At 47.0% G+C, this 22374-nt stretch overlaps 1 protein-coding gene across 3 annotated transcripts in view; it reads right to left on the bottom strand.

Moving 5' to 3' along the window:
- Gabra5 (gamma-aminobutyric acid type A receptor subunit alpha5) overlaps positions 1–20044 on the bottom strand; it is a 91476-nt gene extending 71432 nt beyond the window's left edge. Inside the window, exons 1-5 of one of the 3 annotated variants that reach the window (XM_057756054.1) lie at positions 19775–20044; positions 18547–18606; positions 18029–18188; positions 1716–1837; positions 63–130 (exon numbers count right to left, since the gene is read on the bottom strand). In XM_057756054.1, the coding sequence (XP_057612037.1) occupies positions 63–130; positions 1716–1837; positions 18029–18114 (276 nt within the window). In that variant the 5' untranslated portion in view covers positions 18115–18188; positions 18547–18606; positions 19775–20044. Of the gene's footprint in view, positions 1–62; positions 131–1715; positions 1838–18028; positions 18189–18546; positions 18607–19207; positions 19442–19774 lie in introns of those variants that run through there. The other 2 variants (XM_057756053.1, XM_057756052.1) reach the window with 2 other exon arrangements.
- Positions 20045–22374: the final 2330 nt, after the last annotated feature.

Consider the following 22374-nt stretch of genomic DNA (forward strand, 5'->3'; position numbering starts at 1 on the left):
GGAGATGTTAATGGTCGATTCGTTGTGGGGACTGTCTGTGTTGACCAGTCTTTGGTACCTACCATTTCCGTGTCGGACACTGGACCGAAGCTGGTAACATAGATGTCTGTTCGCACCTGCGTGATTCGCTCTGAAACACAGACATAGGTTGCTCTGCGCTGTGCTGATGTTCTCAGTGTGGTACTCAACTCCATCCTGTATAGCTGGTGTGTTTATGTGCTTTGTGAACCTGGAATACTTGAAAAAATACTCAATGGGCTAGACTGTTCCAAGCTAAAAATCAAATAAGAGTATCCATCGTGTTAGGGAAATGGTTTGGGTCTCATGATACCCCTCCCCCTGGGGAGAATGTCTTCTATAGATGTGGACTGGGATGCCAGGTCTTGAGTAGTGACACTCTTAAACCTGGCGCCATAAGGCCAGCCTGCTGTGGGTACCGATCAGAAGCACTGGGTGTACTCAGGGAAGGAGCGATGACAGAGCTTGGGTGCATGCCAACACAAGTACAGACTGAAAAAAAAAAAAAACCCCGCTCCTCCTTGTATGGCATTGTGAATTGTTAGAAACCCCCGTCACAGGGTCCTACCAGACTTACTAAAGTGATAGGGTATACAGAAGTATCAAAACGGTCAATAATACTTGGACAGGGGCTCCTGTTTTTCCCCCCTGGGTCATGAGCAGAATCTACATTGGGAATGTACCACCACCCACACTTAACCACTTCCAGCTGCCTAATGGCATGCAGGGCTCCAACAGTTCCCCAACTCTCCTGCTGAGGTGCTGTTCCACTGCATCCTATATATTTACTGTGTTGTGTAGTGTGATTTTAGCACCTGCCTTCTGGATCAGATACAAGCCCTACTGTGCCCTCTGAGCCGGAGCGGCCTGTTAGGCTCTCTGCTGAATAAGAGTGACACAGGCGACCTGAACAAAATTCAGCAAGACTTGATGTCAGCTCAGCAGTCATCTGTGTTTGGTCCCTCTGAGGGTGCACAGAGAGATGGGACTGTTGGGCACTGAGCCCGATAATGTCTTTCCATGGGGTAGAGGGATGGCACCAGACCTGTGAGGACTCTTCTTGCACTAAAGACTATGAATGCAGATCTGTGCTTTTTCCGTGAATCTTTGTTAATGATACAGACATTAGAGAACTCATTTCACTACAAGTGTGCATCTGCCCAAGGGTCTAAACCACACGGCTTTGATGTATAGGAACCAAGGCAGCAGATAGAGCATTTGGAAGATACCTCCACTGGAGTTACCTTTAGATAAGCGGGGGCATTTTAAATACTTTATGGATTCAGTGATGAATCAGTCTTCCAGTATGCAAAGACACAGAGAAAACCTTTAGTGGGCAGTGAAATTCTGATAACCATTTGCAGGAAAGTGAGTGAGAGCCATTTTCGTTACTTCCTAACACACGGTGTGCTCAGCTTTAACAGCACCTAAGAACTTGGTTCCCTTCTAAGGAACCAGAACGAGCTGTCCGATTATCTGGAAGGCAAGAAGTCTTCCGCAGTGTGATAAGGAAACCACTTCCCTCCAGCCCCACGAATCTGGAAAATAACACAGGACAACAGATAGCTAAGAATTCCACTCAAAATCCTGGTCAAGTAGTTCTCTCCGGAACTGTCTGAATTTCATTCAGCGTGTGATTACGGCTGAGGGTGCTTTCACCCTGGATCTTCCCAGGCCTCAGCTGGAGGCACACTCACCTCCCAGCCCAGGCCGCAGTCTATTGTCATAGCCATCCAAAAGCCCGTCCAAGATCCTGGTGAATATCGTGATGTTGTCATTGGTCTCGTCTCGGACAGAACTGGTTGGCATTTGTGAGAAACTTTCAAAGAGAAAAACAAAAGAGAGAAAATTCCAATTGCTTCTTATAAATATTTCTTTTTCAAGACAGGCACACAGTACTCCTATGGCATCTGACTTTGGAGGACTGGGATCTAATAAATAGGCCTGCCACTCTGCCTTGGCTGGCCACTAGGTTCTGGAATATTCTTCATTCTGCTCTAGGTGAAATGGTTGTCAGCCTAACATCAAACTTCAGGTTCTAAACTCTTTTTGAGGATCTGGAAGTTCTTGTTTCTTTTCTGAAGTCTGGGCTGCTCTTACAGAATGTGGCCCTCAACATTAACCTCTGTACCTGGACTAACAGGACCATGAAATCACAGGGAATTTCAGAGCTTTATTTAAATCAGAAAAACTGAGTTTCAAAGTCAGCTGTGAGAACAGGGAGCCTGAAAAATTTTAATCCAAGGAAGGTGTGGTAGCACAAACTTTCAATCCCAGCAGTCAGGAGTTAGAGACAAGCAGAACTCTGTGAGTTCAAGAGCAGCCTGGTCTACATAGTGAGGTCCAGGCAAACTAAAGCTGCATAGTGAGACCCTATCTCAAAAGAAAGAAAAAACTGTACCTAAGTTAGGAGACAAGAACCATTACTGGCAGACTGGCCAACAGGAAATGAACAAGAGTATTCTGGTTTTATTCAATGGCGGGGAGTTTTTTAGATTCCAAAAGTTGGTGGAGTTGAAGCTGAAAGCCAGAATCGACCAACTTAAATGTGATCAATAAAAGCAATTATTTCCAAGAAGTTGGTGTGCTAGACACACAGCAATTCTGACCTCAGCATATACCCTTAGAAAACCAAGAGGACTGTCTCCATGCCCGGAAGACAATAACGTGTCTGGAGACCACAGACCCTTCTCCATTTCCTTCGGATGCTTTCAGGGGTGCAGTCAGCACTTGGCATACAAACTCGTCTGGGCTTCATAGACTCAAGGCGCATTATTGGATGACATTCAGTACTTTTGGCACACTGCAAAGAAGAGCGCATGATTCCTTTCCCTTCCCTGGGAAGCCTGGCTGTGGGATGCTGTGGGAAACTGCAGAAGCACTTCATGCCGTTGTTAAAATCAGCGTTGCCGTCTCTCAGTGAGAGGCTGAGGCCAGACTGTGCATGCCCTTTCCCCGCTCAGCTCTTGAAAACCATGTACTTTCATTGATCGCATTTAAGCAGATCAACCCATCACTGGTCCCAAAGAGAGTCCACTTTGAATAAGCATGAAATTCTCGTGATCTAATTTTCACGTCACCCTTTAAATGCATACAGCTGAAAGTTCTCACACCCTACACTTCAGTCCTGTTAGGACAGAGGCTACGGATGTACTTATCTCTCTTCTTTAGTATTTTAAAATATCGGGTGCCCCTTATTTCTAACACCCATAATAATTTCAGACTTTGGAAGAAACAAGGGAGCTGCTCCCCACTCCTGGTAGGTAGTAGCTGGGTGGGAAGACTTGAAACATCTGGGCTTCATAAGATGAATTCTGTACTCTAGGCTTGCTTGGCTGTCTAGCAACTAGGCACAAAATATCTGGTCTCACAGTCTCCTCAAGACATTCAGTGATTGTCCATCTGGTTATCCACTTTTAGGCAGTGTCCAGCTGCCTAATGTTAGGAGGGCCTCCCTATCTCTTCAATTTAACAATTAAGGTGTGAGAATATTCAACAGTAGGTGGTGTGGGAGGGCCTTCTGTCTACGTGTTGCTTTTATTGGTTAATGAATAAAAAACTGGCTTGGCCCATAGCACGGGAGGATGAAGGCAGAGTCAGATAGAAGCCATGGAGTCACTGGAGACAGACGCTGGGAACTTTAGCCGCTAAGCCACAGCCACATTGTGGTACACAGATTAATAGAGATATGAGTTTAGCCAGAAATACACTTAAGCTATTGGCCAAACAGTATTGTAAATAATACAGTTTCTGTGTGATTATTTTGTGGCTGGGCAGCCAGGACCAACAAGCAGCCCCCTCCTGCAACAAGTAGAAAAAAAACAATACTATTTTCATGCATGAGTCCATTTCCCTCTGCTTAAAGTACCCAAGGTCAACTTCATTCAAAAGTCTTAAACATACAAACATCATAAGTAGGCCATTAATTTATAAAATATTTATTACTCGGGGGATAGCATTTCTGAGCACCCACACTGTGTATGCTGCCTGCCAACTTAGCCATTTAGTAGCTGTCTTCATTACCAGCAGAACTGCCACATCATTGTCAAGTACAATGTCAAAGAACGCTTATTTTAGTTAATAAATGGCCCTGAAGTACAAGCATAATGATGTTGGCGATTTCATTACAGGGTGCTGTTAAAACCTTTCGATTTTATTATTGTTGCTCTTGATCTCTCAGTACGCCTAATTTATAGGCTGAACTTTACCACAGGTGTGCACTATAGAAAAAAATTTTTTTACAGATACTGGATTTAACACTACTCTAAATTTTAGGCACCTACCAGAGGTTTGGGATATATCCCCACAATCAAGGGGCAATAATTTCATGTTTCAAAGGCTTTCTAAGTTGGTCCATTATCAATTATGAAATGCTATTCAATCACATTGGGTAGGAACTTACCTGGCCATCAAGAGAAAAAGATTTGGTGACGTCACTGGCTATTTTCATGACAGCATGCTACTGTATTGCTTCTCTCTCTCTCTCTCTCTCTCTCTCTCTCTCTCTCTCTCTCTCTCTCTCTCCCCCTCCCTCCCCCCTCCCTCCCTCCCTCCCTCCCCCTCCTTCCCCCCTCCCTCCCTCCCTCCCTTACTCTCTCTCTCTTCCCCCATCTCTCTGTCTCCCCATATGCCCGCTGTTTCATTGTTTTGGGCAACTGGTGTGCCTCTTGGGTTTGAATCTGACTTTATTCCTACCCAAGTTGTCCCCAAGGCCAGGGATAGATGCCATGTTTATGAATTCCGGAGCTGTTTCCATTTATTGGACATATACTTATTTTTATTTTATGTGCATAGGAGTTTTGTCTGCATGCATGTCTGTGCAACAGGTACATGACTGGAGCCCACAGAGGCCCAAAGAGGGTCTTAGAGTTTACGAAACTGGAATTACGGATGGTTGGGAACACTATGTGGAATTGAACCAAGGTCCTCTGGAAGAGCAGTCAATGTTCTTAACTTCCAAGTCATCTCTCAGAATAGACACTATTTTTACTATATATTTTAAAATATCTAGTTTCACTTATCCATAATGACACTTTCCTTAGAAAAATTTCAGATCTTCCCTGTCCCGCCGTAATTGCCTCCTGTATCAATTTTTGGATCTTCATGTAGCAGCATTCAGGGCTGGGAGGTGGGGGGGTGTCTGAAATATTTTTTGTGTTGTATTAAATGGTCATGTGTCAGGAGTAGAAAAGAGACATTAAGAAAAAAAAATCCCCAGAAATGCCTCTTAGGGCAAAAGCAGTTTACACTTTGCTGTTGTTGTTTGGGGGATTTTGTTTCTTTGTTTTCCATAATGAACCCCAGAATGGATGACCTGTAATTCGTGGCTGAGCCGTGTCCTGTCCTCACAGTGCTGAGGGCTATGTAAGTTCCACTTGCTCCCCTGGCACAGTGACTCCCTCACCCACAGATATCTGGGGTCTTGCTTAGGCCCTTGCCAAGCCGCAAGATCTTTAAGGTCAGGAAGAAACTCTTATTTGGATCAACCAACAGTTGGGAAAAGGAAAACTGGGATCTGTGCTCAGTGAGAGGCAGGGTGCCTGGAGCCTCAGGTGGGGCCACCGTGTCTTCCCCACGCAGGCCCGGTCACCATCCATATTAACCCTGCTGAGTGTAGCCAAGGGGTCTGCTCACTCTTAGCACAATTGTGAGTGAGCTCCTGCTTCAGGGGTCAGAAAAGATCTTTGAAGGAGTGGACTTTTGTGAGGCGAAGCTAAATCTGTTATCACTGACAAGCACCTTGGGCATAAAGGAAGTGGCTTTAAGTGTTGGTGACTTACTCCAATTATAACTGAAGATTAATCCAATCCAATTATAAGGTTAAAATAGCTACCTTCTCTTAAAACATGAAGGTTTCCTATTGGGTTTTCAATATTGCTTATGAAAATGTACTACGCTCATCCGATGCTCTAGGCCTATGACTTTTGCACTTACTGTTTCTTCTAGAAAAGGGATTCTTAAGACAACAGAGATGCCCTTCAATACGGAACCCCAAATCTGTGGGCGCTCAGATCCCTTTTGCAATAGCTGTGGGTGTGCATAGCATCTCTACACAGCCTCCCGCCTACTTTAACCACCCCTAGCCCAGTGTGAGTTGATGATTATTAAAGCATATTACTTAGAGAAAAACACAAAGAAAAATGTCTGCACATACTCGGCTACAGAGAACTCCATTTTTCCAAGATTTTTAATCCAAACCAAAAAATGTGCTGTCAACTTCACAGATGCTGAATCTGCGGGTATGTTGGGCCAGCTGTATAAACCAACCTAACCTGTTCTAAAAGTCGCTACCGTTTGCATTCTCCTGCCCAGTTTATATAGAAGGCGTGAGGATGTGACTCAGTTACTTGGCTAATTTTGTTTTGAAGGATAAATTACACAATGAACCCCATTTTCCAAGCCTGATGACAGTCATAGACACAGAGCCTGCAGGACAAGCAGGGGCACTGGTAGGTACTGCAAAGTACTGAATGTCCCTGAAATCCCTGTCATGGCGGTCCAACTTCTAATTCTGAGAAAGTGAGTTTAGGAACCGGCATCTTAGAAAATCTGACCCATTGAGAAGCTGGCTTTCCAGATAGTCTTGAAGAAAAGTAAACTGTGAACACCTTCAGCAAGTGAAGGGGTCTCTCCCACTCTCTGTTGTCCCATTTCTGGCCTTTCCAAGGTATTAGCTTCTTCTCGATTTCTGGTCCTTGGAGACTCAGATTTAACTGACCTCAGAGAGAATAAAGCACAGTATTTGTGGAGGCTGAGTCCTACCTGCTGATCTCCCTGTGTGGTCCTGTTAGAAAGAGGGCATTCTAAGGATAAGCTGGAGATAGATGGGCTGCTCCAGGCTCCAGTAGCCTCTAAGACTTTAAATGCTCCTCGGGGAATCCCAGGGATGGGACCCAGTGACCAGTGTCTGAACCTATGCCAGGTACTATGGGGAGAACTGGGGTCACATAGAAGGGAGTGTTGACCCTGACATCTATCTAGAGATGAGAAGCTTTAGTACTGGGGAATTTCAGAAGAGTACAGCCAGGGTAGGACCGTAGTGTCCCTTCATAAAGCATGACGTGACAGGAACACAAGGGACAGAGAGAACATGGCTCTAGCTAGGTTTGAGATGGAAGAAAATAGACCTGAATTTTTGAGATTGAAGATTGACTCAATCCAGTAAAAGGGGCAGGGGAGAGAACTATGAACAGTGGTTCCAAAGAGGCAACTGGTATTTGAAGAAAGAATGTGAGATCTCCGGGAAAAGCCAGCATGAGGGCTGCACTGCTCCTCAGTACCAGAGCACTGCAAGGGCCAGGTGATGGGTGACGGAGCACTCACTGCAAGGGCCAGGCACTGGGTGACGGAGCACTCACTGTGAGGGCCAGGCACTGGTGATGGAGCACTCACTGCAAGGGCCAGGCACTGGGTGACGGAGCACTCACTGTAAGGGCCAGGCACTGGTGATGGAGCACTCACTGTAAGGGCCAGGCACTGGTGATGGAGCACTCACTGCAAGGGCCAGGCACTGGGTGACGGAGCACTCACTGTAAGGGCCAGGCACTGGTGATGGAGCACTCACTGTAAGGGCCAGGCACTGGTGATGGAGCACTCACTGCAAGGGCCAGGCACTGGTGATGGAGCACTCACTGCAAGGGCCAGGCGCTGGGTGATGGAGCACTCACTGCAAGGGCCAGGCACTGGTGATGGAGCACTACCAGTGACCTAGCTCTGGGTTTAATCATCAACACCACAAAATTTTTAAAAATTCAAAATGGTAAGGTACACCTGAGAAGATAGTCACAAACAAAACCACAAAAGAACTTTTGATGCCACGCTACATTTTTAAAATCTTCTTAAAGATAATGGTAACTTGATGTCTCTTTTGACAAGGATTCTTAGGAATAATGGACTTGGAAGAGGCAAGATGTGAGAATAGACAGGCCAGTGACTAAGGAGCAAACAGTGGAGCTAAGAGTTGGGTCACCTGAGAGTCATTAGCTGTATGTAGTTCTTTTGACTTTCTTTTATAAAATGAGGTCTCACACTATGGGGCACAAGTTGGCCTTGACCTCCTGGTCTAAAGCAGGTTGTTTGTTTGTTTATGTTTTTTGCTGCAGACTCCCAGCTAGCTGGCGTTTCTGCCATGTCCAGTTTGTTAGAATTTCTGAATGAGGCTGAAGGGAAATAAGGGGTGTAAAATCAAGGATGGGAAATTGAAAGGAAGTCACCTTCAGATGGACCATAACCCACCCAGCAGGAACCCTAGAATGGCCGCGGAATGCAGTCATGATCTCCCATGGCTTCAGGCTCTATGTGCAGAAATTTCATCAAGCAATGACCGAGAATGTGAGAAAAACATAGCATCTGTAACACACACACACACACACACACACACACACACACAGAGGAATTTGTTCTGTCATTTCCCCCACAGGGGAAGAGTAGAATCACCATTTACACTATGTGTAATCTGGAAACAATGTAGCATAGCAGGGTGTACACAGGTCACATGCAAATGCCGTTTCATATAAGGGACTGGGAAACCCAGAGGGGCTACTGGAACCAGCTGCCCAGGGACAATGGACTCTGGAAAGGGAGTTGGCTAAGAGTTATACTCTCAATGAGACTTAGAAGAATCATGTGTGTGCATGTGTTGGTGTGTGCATGCTCATGTGTGGGTGAAGAATTTTTAAGAATTTTACATCAGTATAACTTCTCTATTTTACTATTAACACATCCAGATTGCAATATCTATTAAGAAAACCAAAAAAAAAAAAAAAAAAAAGAATTTCGGTCACGTTAATTATATAAGATTGTTTTGGCTATCCTGGGTTTTTTTACGTTAAGTGACCCTGGTGAGGTTTCTCTACTATGGTGTTTTAAAGAGGACAATCGCTCACCAGCCTTGGGAAGGTCATTTGAACATTGTCCTAGCACAGATGATATTGGAGAAGACATACTGGCAGATTTCTGTGTGGTTAATGTCTATGCTTGCAGTAATGGTCACATGTGGTTTACACATGATGGCTCAGTAGCGATAACTCCAGGCAGTATGGATGTGAATGTCTTATTGAATTTTCCCAGGACTGACTTTGGTGTTGGTGTTCCTACCTTCTAAAACTGCTTTCCTTCCTTGGACTTTGAGTACTGCTAAGAACCGCTTCTCTTTGCTTGCTCAGGTCCTTCTATAACTAAATGAACATCACCGCTCACTGATGTTTTCCTCGCTTGTCCATTGCTTATGTCTTTAATTATCTTCTAAATAACAACAAGGCAGACTGTAGCTACGGTTTGGTTCCCACATGAGAGCACTCCTGTCTCAAGGTGGGACTGTGAACCTGGAGTACATTTCATAAGGCCAAAGCCCTAGCCATAAGTACTGTGCCAGAGATTTTCGGTTTTCCTCGTGCCCTCAGGCCTTCCCAGTATTATCCTTCAGTTGCCCGGATCAAAGCTATCTTCCTCACCACTCTGCCTGCAGGTTCTCTGTGTCCTTGGCACTGCTGCCTGGCTCGGACTCCAAAGCTTATCACTGCACCACCACAGGCCACAGCACCTATGCGTTACCCTGGCCCATTGTCCCTTCTTCTCAGAAAATTCACTGGGAACGCTGCATCCATTAGAACCCCACCCCACCCACACTCCACGCACACATACACACCTCCCTTCCCTTCTCTTGCAGCTGCTCCTGTCTATCTCCTGCCACCTATAGCCCAGGGATCTCTCTTTGCAAAAGGCCAGGAGTAAACTCTGAATTGCCGGATCCAAGAATCAAGACCAGCTGTTCAACTTCATGGACCCAGTAGCTACATTGAGCCAAGACAACTGCATCCCCCTTGCTACAGATCTCTCTCCTCTTGGCCTTTAAAAGACTCTTTTCTTTAGGTTCTGGCTGCTGGATGCATTCTTGCTTACTCAATTATTTTGAAGACAGGGTTGTGCTGCGTAGCTGGAAGCTCAGGTCTTCTTGCTTTAACCTCTAAGTGCTGCTGAGTCCAGCTATGCTCTTCTGTTTCTTCCTCTTCTCTGCCCCTTTCAGTTTTGCCCCTACTCTCCCTCTCCTAAGCTAATAGTCCCATAACGTCCCAGGGCACAATCGATGGGCCTCTTCCCACCCTTACCATGCTCAGCTTCTGTCTGTTCTTGTGTCCAGCATCCTTTAAATCATGATGCAGCCCAGCCCTTCTCTGGACTCCAGCCCCATGTCCAAAGGCCTGCCCAGCTACTTGGATAGGCGTGGTTTCTCCAAGGGCTTACAAAGCCATAGCCACACACACACACACACACGCGCACACACACACACATACACACACGCATCTTCTTCGGCTCTCTTCCCCAACTCATTGTTAAGAGGAAGAGTGGATGGTGCATCCTTAACCCTTCATCTTCCCTTCATGTGCACGTCATCCCATCAATACATCTCACTGATCAAAACACACCCTTCTTCCTACAAACGCCTCTCTCCCAGTCTTACCCCAGACCTCGCTCAGCTCTGCTCAGTCTGCACTCACAGTGGGTGCAACACCGCGGTCATGCCATCGCTTCCTCTAAACAGGAACGTGCTCCCTCGAGGCTACTCAGTGAGGTCACCTGGCACAGCCGTCTCTAGTTTCAGATACCCAGCTGGCTACAGTAGGAGGGTCACGTGGCACCAGACACCCTCCTCTCCAGAACGTAAAACTGGAGAAGGCGGGAGCTCAGTTGGTAGAGTGCTTGTCCAGCCCGCACAAAGCCATGGGTTCGCAGCCTATGGCTGTGCACTTCAGGCATGGTGACACACCTGTAATCTCCCAAGTCAGAGGATCAGGAATGCAAGTCTGTTCTTGGTTTCACCTACAGTTCATGACTAACCTGGGATACATGAGATCCTTTCTCAAAAAAAAAAAAAAACAAAAAACAAAAACAAAAAAACCACCACCACCAACAATAACAACAAAACCCAACAACAAACACACAATAAGAAACTCCACTCCGCTCTTTGGCCCACAGAAACCCTCACAGTAAAGTTATCTGACTCTCTACATACTCCAGGTCGAATCCAGTCCTCTCCCTTATAGTGTGACTGTGCTTCCCGTGGAGCGGTACCTCTGATGCCAGGCTAGGCACTGGGCGTTCCCAGTCTCCTCAAGGGCCCGCTGCTGTGGTACCCTGTACTCATCACCGTTTCCCACACCGGCTTGGTCTTCCCCACCATTATGCTGTTCCTAACCCCCCACTTCCTCCAGTCCTGCAGTCTTAGCTCCTTCCTGCACCTTTACTGTCATCCATCCGAATTACTCTTAGTCGCCATGACATCGCCATGGCTGGTTTGTTACCTGTCTTTTCACATCTGGACACACCCTCACGGAAGCCTGGTTCCATTCCGGCTCTTTAGTAACCAGCAAAGATGACCGCCACCACACTCAAGCAAGCAAGCCTGCATGGGTATGACCCCAGATGTGGTCTGCATTGTACTCAGGCTTTGCCCAGGCACATGGATTATCCTCTGAACCTCCTAAACCCCATGAATAGGGTGTCTTAATGCACAGACACACACCTGGATCGGCTAAAGCATTTTGCACAGGGTTAACCAATGCATTAGTCTTGTGATGATGAATCAATTATTACTCCCAGGTACAAGATTCAGAAACTGAGCTGCAGGCTGGCTAAGGAACTTCTGACCTCAGAGGATGAATCAAAACAGAGGTAAGAACTGGACCCGCCATGCGAAAGACTCTTCATACTTATTACTAGTGATCTTGGGATAGAACCAAACTGGATGTGAACCGATGGGTCAATTTGTTTTTCAAAATGAAAACCACTGGCTTATGTTTTGCTGACGTTTCGGTTCTGTCTGTTTTTGAAACAGCTCTGAAACAGGGAGAAGTTGGAGCCTTTCTGTTCCTTCCCTGTGGTCCTTCACTGTGCATTAGGCTCCAGAAACCTCACATCATAGTGGGTTTGGCCTGGGCTGCTCAGGAGTGGCCCAATTCATCTTCTAGACTAGGATGCTCTTTTGTTTCTAACGTATAGGTTTCCTGTCCTGCTGTCTTCTTTTCTGTGGTTCCTTTGTAAAGGGAACAGTAGCCATTTGTAAGGCAAGAGGTGATTCTACCGCTTTTGTCGGTGAAACACTGGGCACAATTTCCCAAGTTCTAAAGCCTTGGCTCTTCTTATGCACCCTGTGAGGACTCAGTGAAAATTAAACACCATGTTTTAACAGCAGCATTCTGAAAATTCGGGCAATGCACCCCATAGGCCTCTTGGTAAATCTTGTTGCTATGGCAGTAAGATAAGATATCTCTTTGCTTTTAATTATAATACTTCCCTTTGAATTCCATACCGATTAAAATGTGTGTTTTGTGCCACTGACTCTTCATATAAACCCAAATACCCCAAATCTCCCCCTTCTTTGATCCCAGCTAGTGACTCATTCTGGCACTTGGGGACAGCCTGCTTAGAAGAGCTCTGCTCCATGCCGTCCCTCTGAGCGCTGCTCACTGAGCACCGGCGTGTCGAATGTCTGGGAACATGTTCTCTCTATATCTTTTAAAATAAGGTTAGAGACAGCTCCATCACCCTGCTGAGACGCGAACCCTCTGCTCTATGCGGGACCACCATCCTCATCTAGGCTGCTCCTCTCTGCAGTCTCCATACAGAACCATCAGATTGACCCTGCCCCTGCTAACTGCTTTGGCTGCACTCTGCCGCGCTTTTCCAGCTATCCTATGGACTGTGTGTCCTGGGCCTCAGGAACCTGCATCTCTGGAGAAGGATGCGCTTGTTATCTGAGGGTATTCAAGACAACTTCCCGCTTCAGGAGACACGGCGAGTGCAGGCAAGATCCAGACATGCTCACTGCTGCAGCGAGGAGAGGCATCTATCCTGGCGTGTTGGAAAGGAGGATGAAAAGATTCCTCTTTATGGAACCAAAGGCCAGGCTGTCACATGTATTTGCAGGGAAAGAAAAGACCTTTCTTCATGTTTGTAAAGATCCCGCTTTTCACTGTCAATTAAAAATATCGTTTTCCAACAGAGGAATCTAAGATGGCTAAAAGACACTTAAGGAAATGCTCAACATCCTTAGTCATCAGAGAACTGCAAATCAAAACAACTCTCAGATTCCATCTTACACCTGTAAGAATGGCCAAGATCAAAAACACTGATGACAACTTATGCTGGAGAGGTTGTGGGGTAAAGGGAACACTTCTGCATTGCTGGTGGGAATGCAAGCTGGTTCAGCCCCTTTGGATGTCAATGTGGTGATTTCTCAGAAAATTAGGAAACAACCTTCCTCAAGACCCAGTAATACCACTTTGGGGTATATATCCAAAAAATGCTCAATTGTGCCACAAGGACATGTGCTCAACTATGTTCATAGCAGCATTGTTTGTCACACAGAACCTGGAAACAGCCTAAATGCCCCTTGACTGAAGAATGGAGAAGGAAGCCGGGCGGTGGTGGCGCACGCCTTTAATTCCAGCACTCGGGAGGCAGAGGCAGGCGGATCTCTGTGAGTTCGAGACTAGCCTGGTCTACAAGAGCTAGTTCCAGGACAGGCTCCAAAACCACAGAGAAACCCTGTCTCGAAAAACCAAAAAAAAAAAAAAAAAAAGAATGGAGAAGGAAGATGTGGTTCATTTATACAGCAGAAAAAAGATAACGACATCTTGAAATTTGCAGGCAAATGGATGGAGCTAGAAAACATCATTTTGAGTGAGGTAACCCAGATCCAGAAAGACAATTATCACATGTACTCACTCATAAGTGGTTTTTAAACATAAAGCAAAGAAAACCAGCCCACAAATCACAATCCCAGAGAACTTAGACAACAATGAGGACCCTAAGAGAGACATATATAGATCTAATCTACATGGGAAGTAGAAAAAGACAAGATCTCCTGAGTAAATTGGGAGTATGGGGACCTTGGGAGAAGGCCAAACCAGGATGGGAGCAGAGGAAAATGTAGAGCTCAATAAAAATCAATTAAAAAATATCATTTCCAACATCTGTTTGAATTGAAGCTCCCATGTAAAAATTTAAGACATATTTCTCCTTTCTCTAAACAAATCTCTATGTTGATACCAGTAAATGAATGAAATCTGACATTACCATACTGAACTGAAAATCTTCAAATGTGTTTTGAAACTGTTACTGGACTGTCAAGTCTAACAAAGTATGGTTTTTAAATGGTGACAAATTAATTCCAGTTTAAACTTAATGTTATATACTTGGGCAGCACTTTGATCCCGTCCTGTTTCAGTACTAATTTTCTACAGTGTGTAATTTGGACAACCGGTTTCATTAAAATAACTGTAATGGCTTAAATAGCTTCACGCATCTGACTGGGTCGGGGCAGCAGCTGACTATAAGGCCCTGGCTCAGTTATATGCTTGACTCATGCCCTGTTTTGTAACTCATAACCGATAGTAAAATTACAAAACGATTGAAAACGAGCTACTGGAGACTAAATTTAGAAAGACACGTGGAGAAAGACAAATAGTCCTCATGATATTTCCAAAGCAGGTTCGCGTTAATGCCTTATGTAATCACCAAATAAGCTTTCCTCCTCACACATATATTCTCTGTTGCTGAACGCACGGAGTTTTACAAATGCCATGTGTCAGCTTGCACTAGTACAGAACCGTACATGTTGCCTCTCTCCTCATTCTCCCCTGCCTGATACTGCATAGATCTCCTCACCCCTGCCAGCTCACAAGTCTCCTGGGCGAATTTAGGAGCATTGGTAATTCTCTGATCCGAGTCACAATCCAACTAAGATCTTTACAACTTCCCCTTTCAACCGCCTTTGAACCTTAATCACAGAAATCCCTCCTTTGGTGGGAGGAGGAGGTAAGGAGATTGTATTCAAACCATTCCCTACCCAAGTCTCAGAGTACAGAAAACTCTTCCAAAGCCCCAAATGCATGCTACATTCCAGGTTCTGACCCCTGAGCATCTCGATTGTTTTGACAGGTTGCAAAATCGCAGTTAGAGAAAAGAGCACAGGGAAGAAGTAAGCAGAACAGCACAGGGCAGCGCAGTGTGGGGGTCCCAGCAGGTGAAGGCTGTGTAGATACTCGACCACCCCACCTTGCCAGCGGTGGGATGGGGCTAATGACACCGACCTCAGGATTGGCTGAAAACACTCGGGAAATGGGTGCTTTGCCTTGTAGTAGTTATTAGTCTGTCAAGATTTAGAGTCGGGGAAACTTTATGGAACTGGTAGGGTTTCAACACAATGGTTCTGACATATAATTATTCTGTAAGTAAACAGAACCTCGTCTGAGAAGGAGTAAGTGGGGCTTGATATGTCTTCCAATGTGTTCTGTGTACACTATGTGCTGCTTGCCCTCTCCCCCACCCCTCCTGTGTAAGTCCACTCCCAGGGGTGTGTAAGACACGGCCCCTGCTGTGCCAATCCACTCCCAGGGGTGTGTAAGACATCGCTCATGGTCCCTGCTGTGTAAGTCCACTCCCATGGGGGTGTAAGACATCACTCATGGCCCCTGCTGTGTAAGCCCACTCCCATGGGGGTGTAAGACATCACTCATGGCCCCTGCTGTGTAAGCCCACTCCCATGGGGGTGTAAGACATCACTCATGGCCCCTGCTGTGTAAGTCCACTCCCATGAGGGTGTATAAAATATCACTCACAGGGATATCTTCTCATGGAAACAAGTTCAAATGATTCAATCTACAAACCAAGCATGTTCTAAACAAGAGAATGGATAACTGGAAGATCGGGAGTAATGTAAATGCCCCCAGGTTGGGAAGTAGCTACTGGCAGCCCACTCAGGCACTGCTACACTACCTGTCCATTTTAAAATCACATAGCCTAAAGAATTTGCAAGAACAGAAGCTTAGGGCCAAAGACTAACAGAGAGTTGAACGTGCAGTGTGAACTCAGACACACACAAATATGCATGGGGCAAGCAGTGTTAGGAACCAAAATGGGAAGGGTGAATTCAGGGCACTGTTTTTAAAATAAACTTGGCAGCACCTCACCTAGTTTTGGCAGTTTGTAGGTATTATTTTATGGTAGACTATATTATATGGTAGACTATAAAACAATTAAAACCTTCATACCTAAAAATTAATATCTTCTCCAACAGTTAGTGTTTCTGAAAAATTGAGGAGTAGTCTCAGACTTACTCTGCATTTCCTTCTGGAGACTTGTAATCCCATCTATAAGTCACTGAAGACCTTAGCAAGCTACAGAATTAAATAAGAAACTAGCTACACACATACACATACCTTCCTACTTCTGTCTTGCATCTACCAGAGAGAGTGATAGCTTCCTGCCTGATTTGATTCATAATCGTAATTATTGTGCCAAATCCTATAAACGTATGTTCCCAATATAGCACAGCACAGCATGGGCAGAAGTTCTAAGATATCACTCAGTAATACATAGAACATCAGAAAAATAAGCCAACTATTTCAACGTATGAATTTGCACCGGTGCATGTTCGTGGGATTTCATTCACACACACCTTCTATTCAGTGGAGATGCTACAACTTGTATGGTTTCACAAATAACTTGCAAAGGAAAATCTCTCACATAGTAGATGGAAAATCAAAGGGCTGGAAGGGTGGGGGGAGCAGGTTCCGTCAGTATGAGCAAGGCAAGAATGTCATCTAGTAAATAAGGACTACCACATCTTTCCAGGTGTCTTTTGACTCATGGCAAGTACAACCTGTCAGACAGAGTGTGTGTTGCTCGGTTTAAGAAGCAAAGTCACTAAACATTTGACCTGTAAAAACAGATTCCAGAGTGCATTCTGCGTGTGTGTAAATCTTAAACAGACAGTGGATGCAGAGGACTGGGCAATAGTCTGCAAAGACACCTTTTTTTTTTTTCCTGGCAAGTAAGGATGTCATTGCTGGAGGATGACGTTTCCTGCCTGTGTTCTGGACACTCTCTGCTCTTCTGTCCCTTCCCGTTTGAGCAGAGGAAGAGAGAGGGAGAAGAACAAAAAGAGATGGCGAGAGGAAAGAGACAGAGACACAATTAGAAATGTAGAGGGGACAGAGGTGGAGATGAGAACGAGCGAGATGAGAGATGGACAGGAGGAAACAAGAGGAAGAGAGGAGGGATGAGAGGACCAGTTAAGACTTCCTCAGATGCTGGCAATACATCTTATCTTACCCTGGCCACAAGTGTGAGCCCTCATTGAAATTTTTTCTTAGCAGAGTGGGCCTGTGAACCCCCGCCAAGCAACTTGTACCCTCTAGCAGTACTAATGGAAATGGATGGTTGTGAGCTGCGGTCCTTCTAACTAGCTCAAGTGCTCCCTTGGGAATGATCAGTGGTAAACAGGAAACCAAGCAGCACGCACTGTCCAACGGGACCACTTCAACTTGCAATCCTTTTGATTAGCCAGGACAATTTAGGGCAGGGAGGGATATAGGAGAGAAGAAGAACACTGACTGCCTTCTAATGGCTTGCATTTGGAACACTGGGTATTGCTAGTGTGCTAGAGAAAGGCTAGTGTTGGTACAGAGACACTAACGGCCCAAATGACGAGGCCAGTGGAAACGGCATCGCCAGAGTCTCGGAGGTGAGCCAGGTGTAGTCTCTGATCTCTGCGCTTGGCTCAGCCAAGACTATTTTGGATCTCTTTCCATGCCACATGCACAGCATCAGCCTGGCTTAAAAAAAAAAAAGGCAAAATCAGCAGCCTAATGGCAACGAGGAGGGAATCAGTGTGTTACACACTTGTCTAACAGCAGCAGACGTCCTTAACGCCCATGAACTTCTGAATCTCTTCCAACCTGAGCGGGAGGAAACAGCTTCCCTCAAGCCGTCTTCTGCTTCCGCTTGCAAAAACCTCTTTTCTCCTGTCTAACTCATCTCAGAAACCCTACACTAGGAACAGCGTTGTTCAGAAAGAAAGCATGGGTCAGGACACATTCAGCACAACTGAAGGATGAATGCAGGATTGCAGAGGTGGCAAGCCAGGACAGTCCTGCCCTACGCTACAGGGGCTCACAATAGCCCAGGACCCCAAGACCATACGATGAAATCACAGGGGAGAACTTACCCAAAGTGACTGGATAAGGCCATGGAAATACAGAAGACAAGAAGGGTTTTGGTCATGATAAATCTAGACACCAGGCCATTCTCCATTCCCAGTATGAAGAATAGTTGGAGCAGATGAATTTGGAAGAAAAACTGCTCTTTCCTCCAACTTGATCTTGAAGCTGAAAGCACACAAAGGGGAAATGCACATGAACACGGACGTCCCTGCCATTCCTGTGGGTCCCAGCATACCGCCGCCACAGAGACGCTGACAAAGCCTGGAACCTGGTCCTTGTCACCAGCAGACTGGGCCGGCGGTTTGTACCACTTTTCCATGGGCAGCAAGACAGTGTATAAAGGTGACAGTACAGGTTTTTGTTTCAGTTTTACAGAATGCACAGTCGATAGACTCGTTGCATCCCTCAAATACTGTTGTACGTTTTTTGCACAGTCTAAATGACCCAATTATTAACATAGGGCTCAAAGTTATTTGGCAACTGCATTTTGTATCTATCAAATCCACAAGTGAGATAAATTTACCTTTCTGAAATATTTGTCACACGTTCAAAGCCAGCAAGCTGATTCTTGTTCTGCAAGGTGCTGAAAGTGTGTGGGAAGAGGGGGAAAGGCATACGTCAGAAACACAGCTTCTAGAGGAGCGCCACGGTAGACCTGTCTGTAAGGGTTGGACTTTCTGGCTTGGCATCTTGCCCCAGGACTGTATGACTTAGAATCATGTCACTTGGCAAATATCTCTCTGTTCTTATCTGGGCTCTGGTTAGTGCAGTGGAAATCTAAGCAAGCACTGCTCCCGGGCCAGAAACAACCTTAGAGAAGGCACATCTATCTCAGCATGCGCATAACGTAAATAGGTGCTCAGCGTACACCATCAAGCCAGAGTTCCAAAAGAAACATCTTTCCAAGGAGACCCCCTAAAGTCCAGAACTAGAAAGCACACAACAGGTACTTCCATCTCGGAGGAGAAGGCCCTCTGAGACTCCAGTCAAGAACAGAAAAGGCTGACATGCTGTGGTCGCCTGGGCGCATCCTGGGGCTCTGCGAGTCTAGGCGGCGAGCACGCGGCGCCGCATGCGGGAAACCCAGGCGAGCCTTCAGCCGCCACTCAGCCCCAGACTTCCCGATCCCCACCGCTAGGCTGCTCTCCCGGGCGCACCCCCACCCCATCGCGGTGCGAGCTCACCAGGGCTGGCGCACAGCGCAGGTGGGCGAGGGGGTAGCACTGCGGAGCCGCAGCCTCCGCCACCCCGCACCTGCCGCTCCGCAGCGCCGCCGGACACCTCTGGTGGACCGGCCCTCGGGCTGGCGCCTAGCCCTCCGACCTCCTTAGCCCCGGTCAGGGTCGGCTGAGCGCTCGCCAGGCAGCGCCTTTCTCCTCTGCTGCGCGCGGTGCAGTGGCGGCGCAGCCAGAGCCGGCCTCGAGCAGCCCGCGCGACAGGCGCGCGACACCAAGTGGGGCCCGCGCCCACCGCGCGCCCCTGCTCCCGGGCGGGAGCGGCTTTAAGAGGCGGGAGGGCTCGGCGAGCGCGGCAGGTAGCGGCTACCCGATGTCCACCCTAGACCTCGAGGCGCTGCGCCCGGAGCCCCGTCCAGCCGCGCCACCGGTTCCCCTGCCCTGCCCTCCGTGCCTGTGGCCTCCGCAGTCTCCGGGCAAAGTTTGCGCTGTGGGCTCGCCAGCGCCCAGCTGCTCTGCGATCGTCCCGGCCCCAAGCCCAGGGCGCCGGCCACCGTGGTCGCCTCTGCTCCTTACCCTGCGCGCGGGCCCCGGCTGTTGAGCCGTCGGCGAGGGCGCATCCTGCTTCTCCGCCGCCCGCTGTCCCTGCGGCGGGCGCGGCAGGCCAGTGCGGAATCACCGCCCCATGCTGCCGGCGCGAACTCGCCCTGAGCTCGGCGCCGAGGGGACCCGGAGCCCCGCGCTCCCGCCGCCGCCCTGCGGTTCTGCTCCACGCCGCGCCCGAGGCCGCGCGCTGCCCCGCTGCAGATTCCCCAGCGCCCCCGGCGGACTCGCGCTCGCTCTCACCTCTCCAGAGCGCCACATGTCGTGTCTGGGTTTGGGGAACGTCCCTTTGCCGAGGTGCCCGGTAGAGGCCGCCAGACTCTCACCAAATGCCCGGCCCCCACTAAGCTTAGGGGGAGGGCATGGGGGCCGCTGTTTTGGGGGATAAACCATGTTTCTGCTGAAGTTTCTTGTGGGCCTTAGAAGCCCACAAGGTTTGGTTCCCCTGGAATAAATAACCATTGGTCACCTTTTAGGCGGGTGGGGGGTACGGATGTGTGAACTGACATTGGCGTCTGTAATCTAGGCGGATGCTAGGCCTGCTTATGTCAGGTAGGATAGCCAGCATCTCCTGTTCTTCCTCAGTCCTCAGTAGCCCCCTGGGGTTTACCCAGCCATTCTTTTGGGGGAAAAAACGGACATAATAGCACCCTTTTTATTTAATTCACGGAGAGTAATTCATTCACTGCTGGATCTTGTAAGGAAACCCTTTCACAACAGCAGGACATGCTTAGGGTTTTGCTGAAGACTTGTTCCCCGATTAACTAGGGGATGGTAAGTACAGAGGCATGTTATGGGGTCATAGATCTAAAAGTAGGTCACAGGCGGGGAAAGGATTTCAGGTGACCCTCTGCGGCCAGGAAGGAAGGCATTGCCTTCTCAGCAGAGGCATGGGGTTGATTAACATGATTGGTGTCTGTCCAATGTCGGTAGCACAGTTTCCACAAGGCAAGGACAGCCCATACTAACTATCGCTGGGCAGAAGGAGACCCTTTCAAACACTATGAAAGATGAATGCCAAGGCAGTTCTCCCCTTGGCGGCAGCGTGTTTCCCCTGGAGGTGAACAAGGGCTTAGTGCTTGCTGAGCTGTGCAGTTAGCCCTGAGTTCCGTCTTCTGCACCGTGTAATCGCCACCTGACTGGCATATGCATGTAATCCCAGAACCCAAGAGGCAGAAGCAGAAGACTAAGGTTCTTCTTCACTACACCGAGAGTCCCAGGCCAGCCTGGGAAACATGAGACGCTGCCTTTTAAAAATTAAAGACCAGAAAAAGACTTAGAGTGAAGCCCTGGGGTTTGTTCCCATGCCCCATAGTTTATGGACACAGAGTAATGACTTCTGAAAGGGATAAAAAGAAGCAGCAAATCTCCCCCTCTCTGCTGGAACCTTTCATAGTAGTGCTGAGCATAAGACTCTCTCCCAATCTCCAGTTATGTTAGAGAGGTCACTGTGCAAATCTGAGCTACCTGATGGTACTCTTATACATTACAGAAATTCTGGGTTTCCCCAAACCAGAAACTGTAAAATTATTTCCGAAACGGTATGTTACGCATTTCCACATGTGTAATTAGTTACCTTGACTAACCGTTAACCATGATTTTGAATAACTCTGGCGCAAGAGGCTCTTCATGAAATAGAAGCAAGATGCTCCTTCTAGCGGCTTTTTCTAACATGGATAAATTGAACACATAGTTTTCTCCATTTGTTGAGTTCTTGGAAGATGTGTCACTATGATAAAGTCTCTTGAGAATTCTGTGGTTAAGATTCTGAATGTCCCCGGAAGGCTCGGGTTGCAGATTCCTGGTCAGTGAGGCTAATGGAGAAGGGGTAGACTGTGAAAGGTTACTGAGTCATTGCAAGTGTACCCTTAAAGGGAACTGGAGGAGCCAACCTCTTCTCTTGCTCTTTGCACATCCTAAACCCTACCCTCCCAGCCACAGAGAACTAGGGAGCCACAGACTCAAAGGCAATGGCACCAAAATCTCCAGGACTCTGCCAACGTGAACCTTGCAAGTTATATTTGCTCCTGACATTTTTTTTCCCCTGGTGAAGCAAAAGCATCATTAAAATCACTGGACTAAAAAGAGTTGATTTGGATTTATAACGAACTTCATAGGCTTTTCACCGTGTGTGTTACTTCTAGATTTACAAATGCCAAATTTACATCCTTTATTCTCTTGACTAAACAACATAATGGACATAGGAAGACTTAAATAATTAATAAATAGAAAGCTGAACAAAGTTGCTGGGACTATTTTGGGGAAAAGAAGGTACACGGGGATTATTTCTGTATTCATCACAGTTATAGATATTATGTTGCCACGAACTGTGTACCATATATGTGCTGATCTTTTCTTCTGACAGACTATATTTGAAATGTTCATATTTTGGACCATCAGTTTCATAATGACACATTTAAGCATAAAAAGTAAAGATTATGGCAAATAAGATCAAGTCCTTTAAACTATTCCAACTGAGCATGGGGTACACATCTATAATCCCAGGACCTTTGTGGCCGAAGCACAATTGTGAATTTGAAGTCAGCTTGGGTTCCATCACTCTCTCCAAACCC

This window comes from Chionomys nivalis, chromosome 23 (genome assembly GCF_950005125.1).
Source record: "Chionomys nivalis chromosome 23, mChiNiv1.1, whole genome shotgun sequence".
Lineage (NCBI taxonomy): Eukaryota > Metazoa > Chordata > Mammalia > Rodentia > Cricetidae > Chionomys > Chionomys nivalis.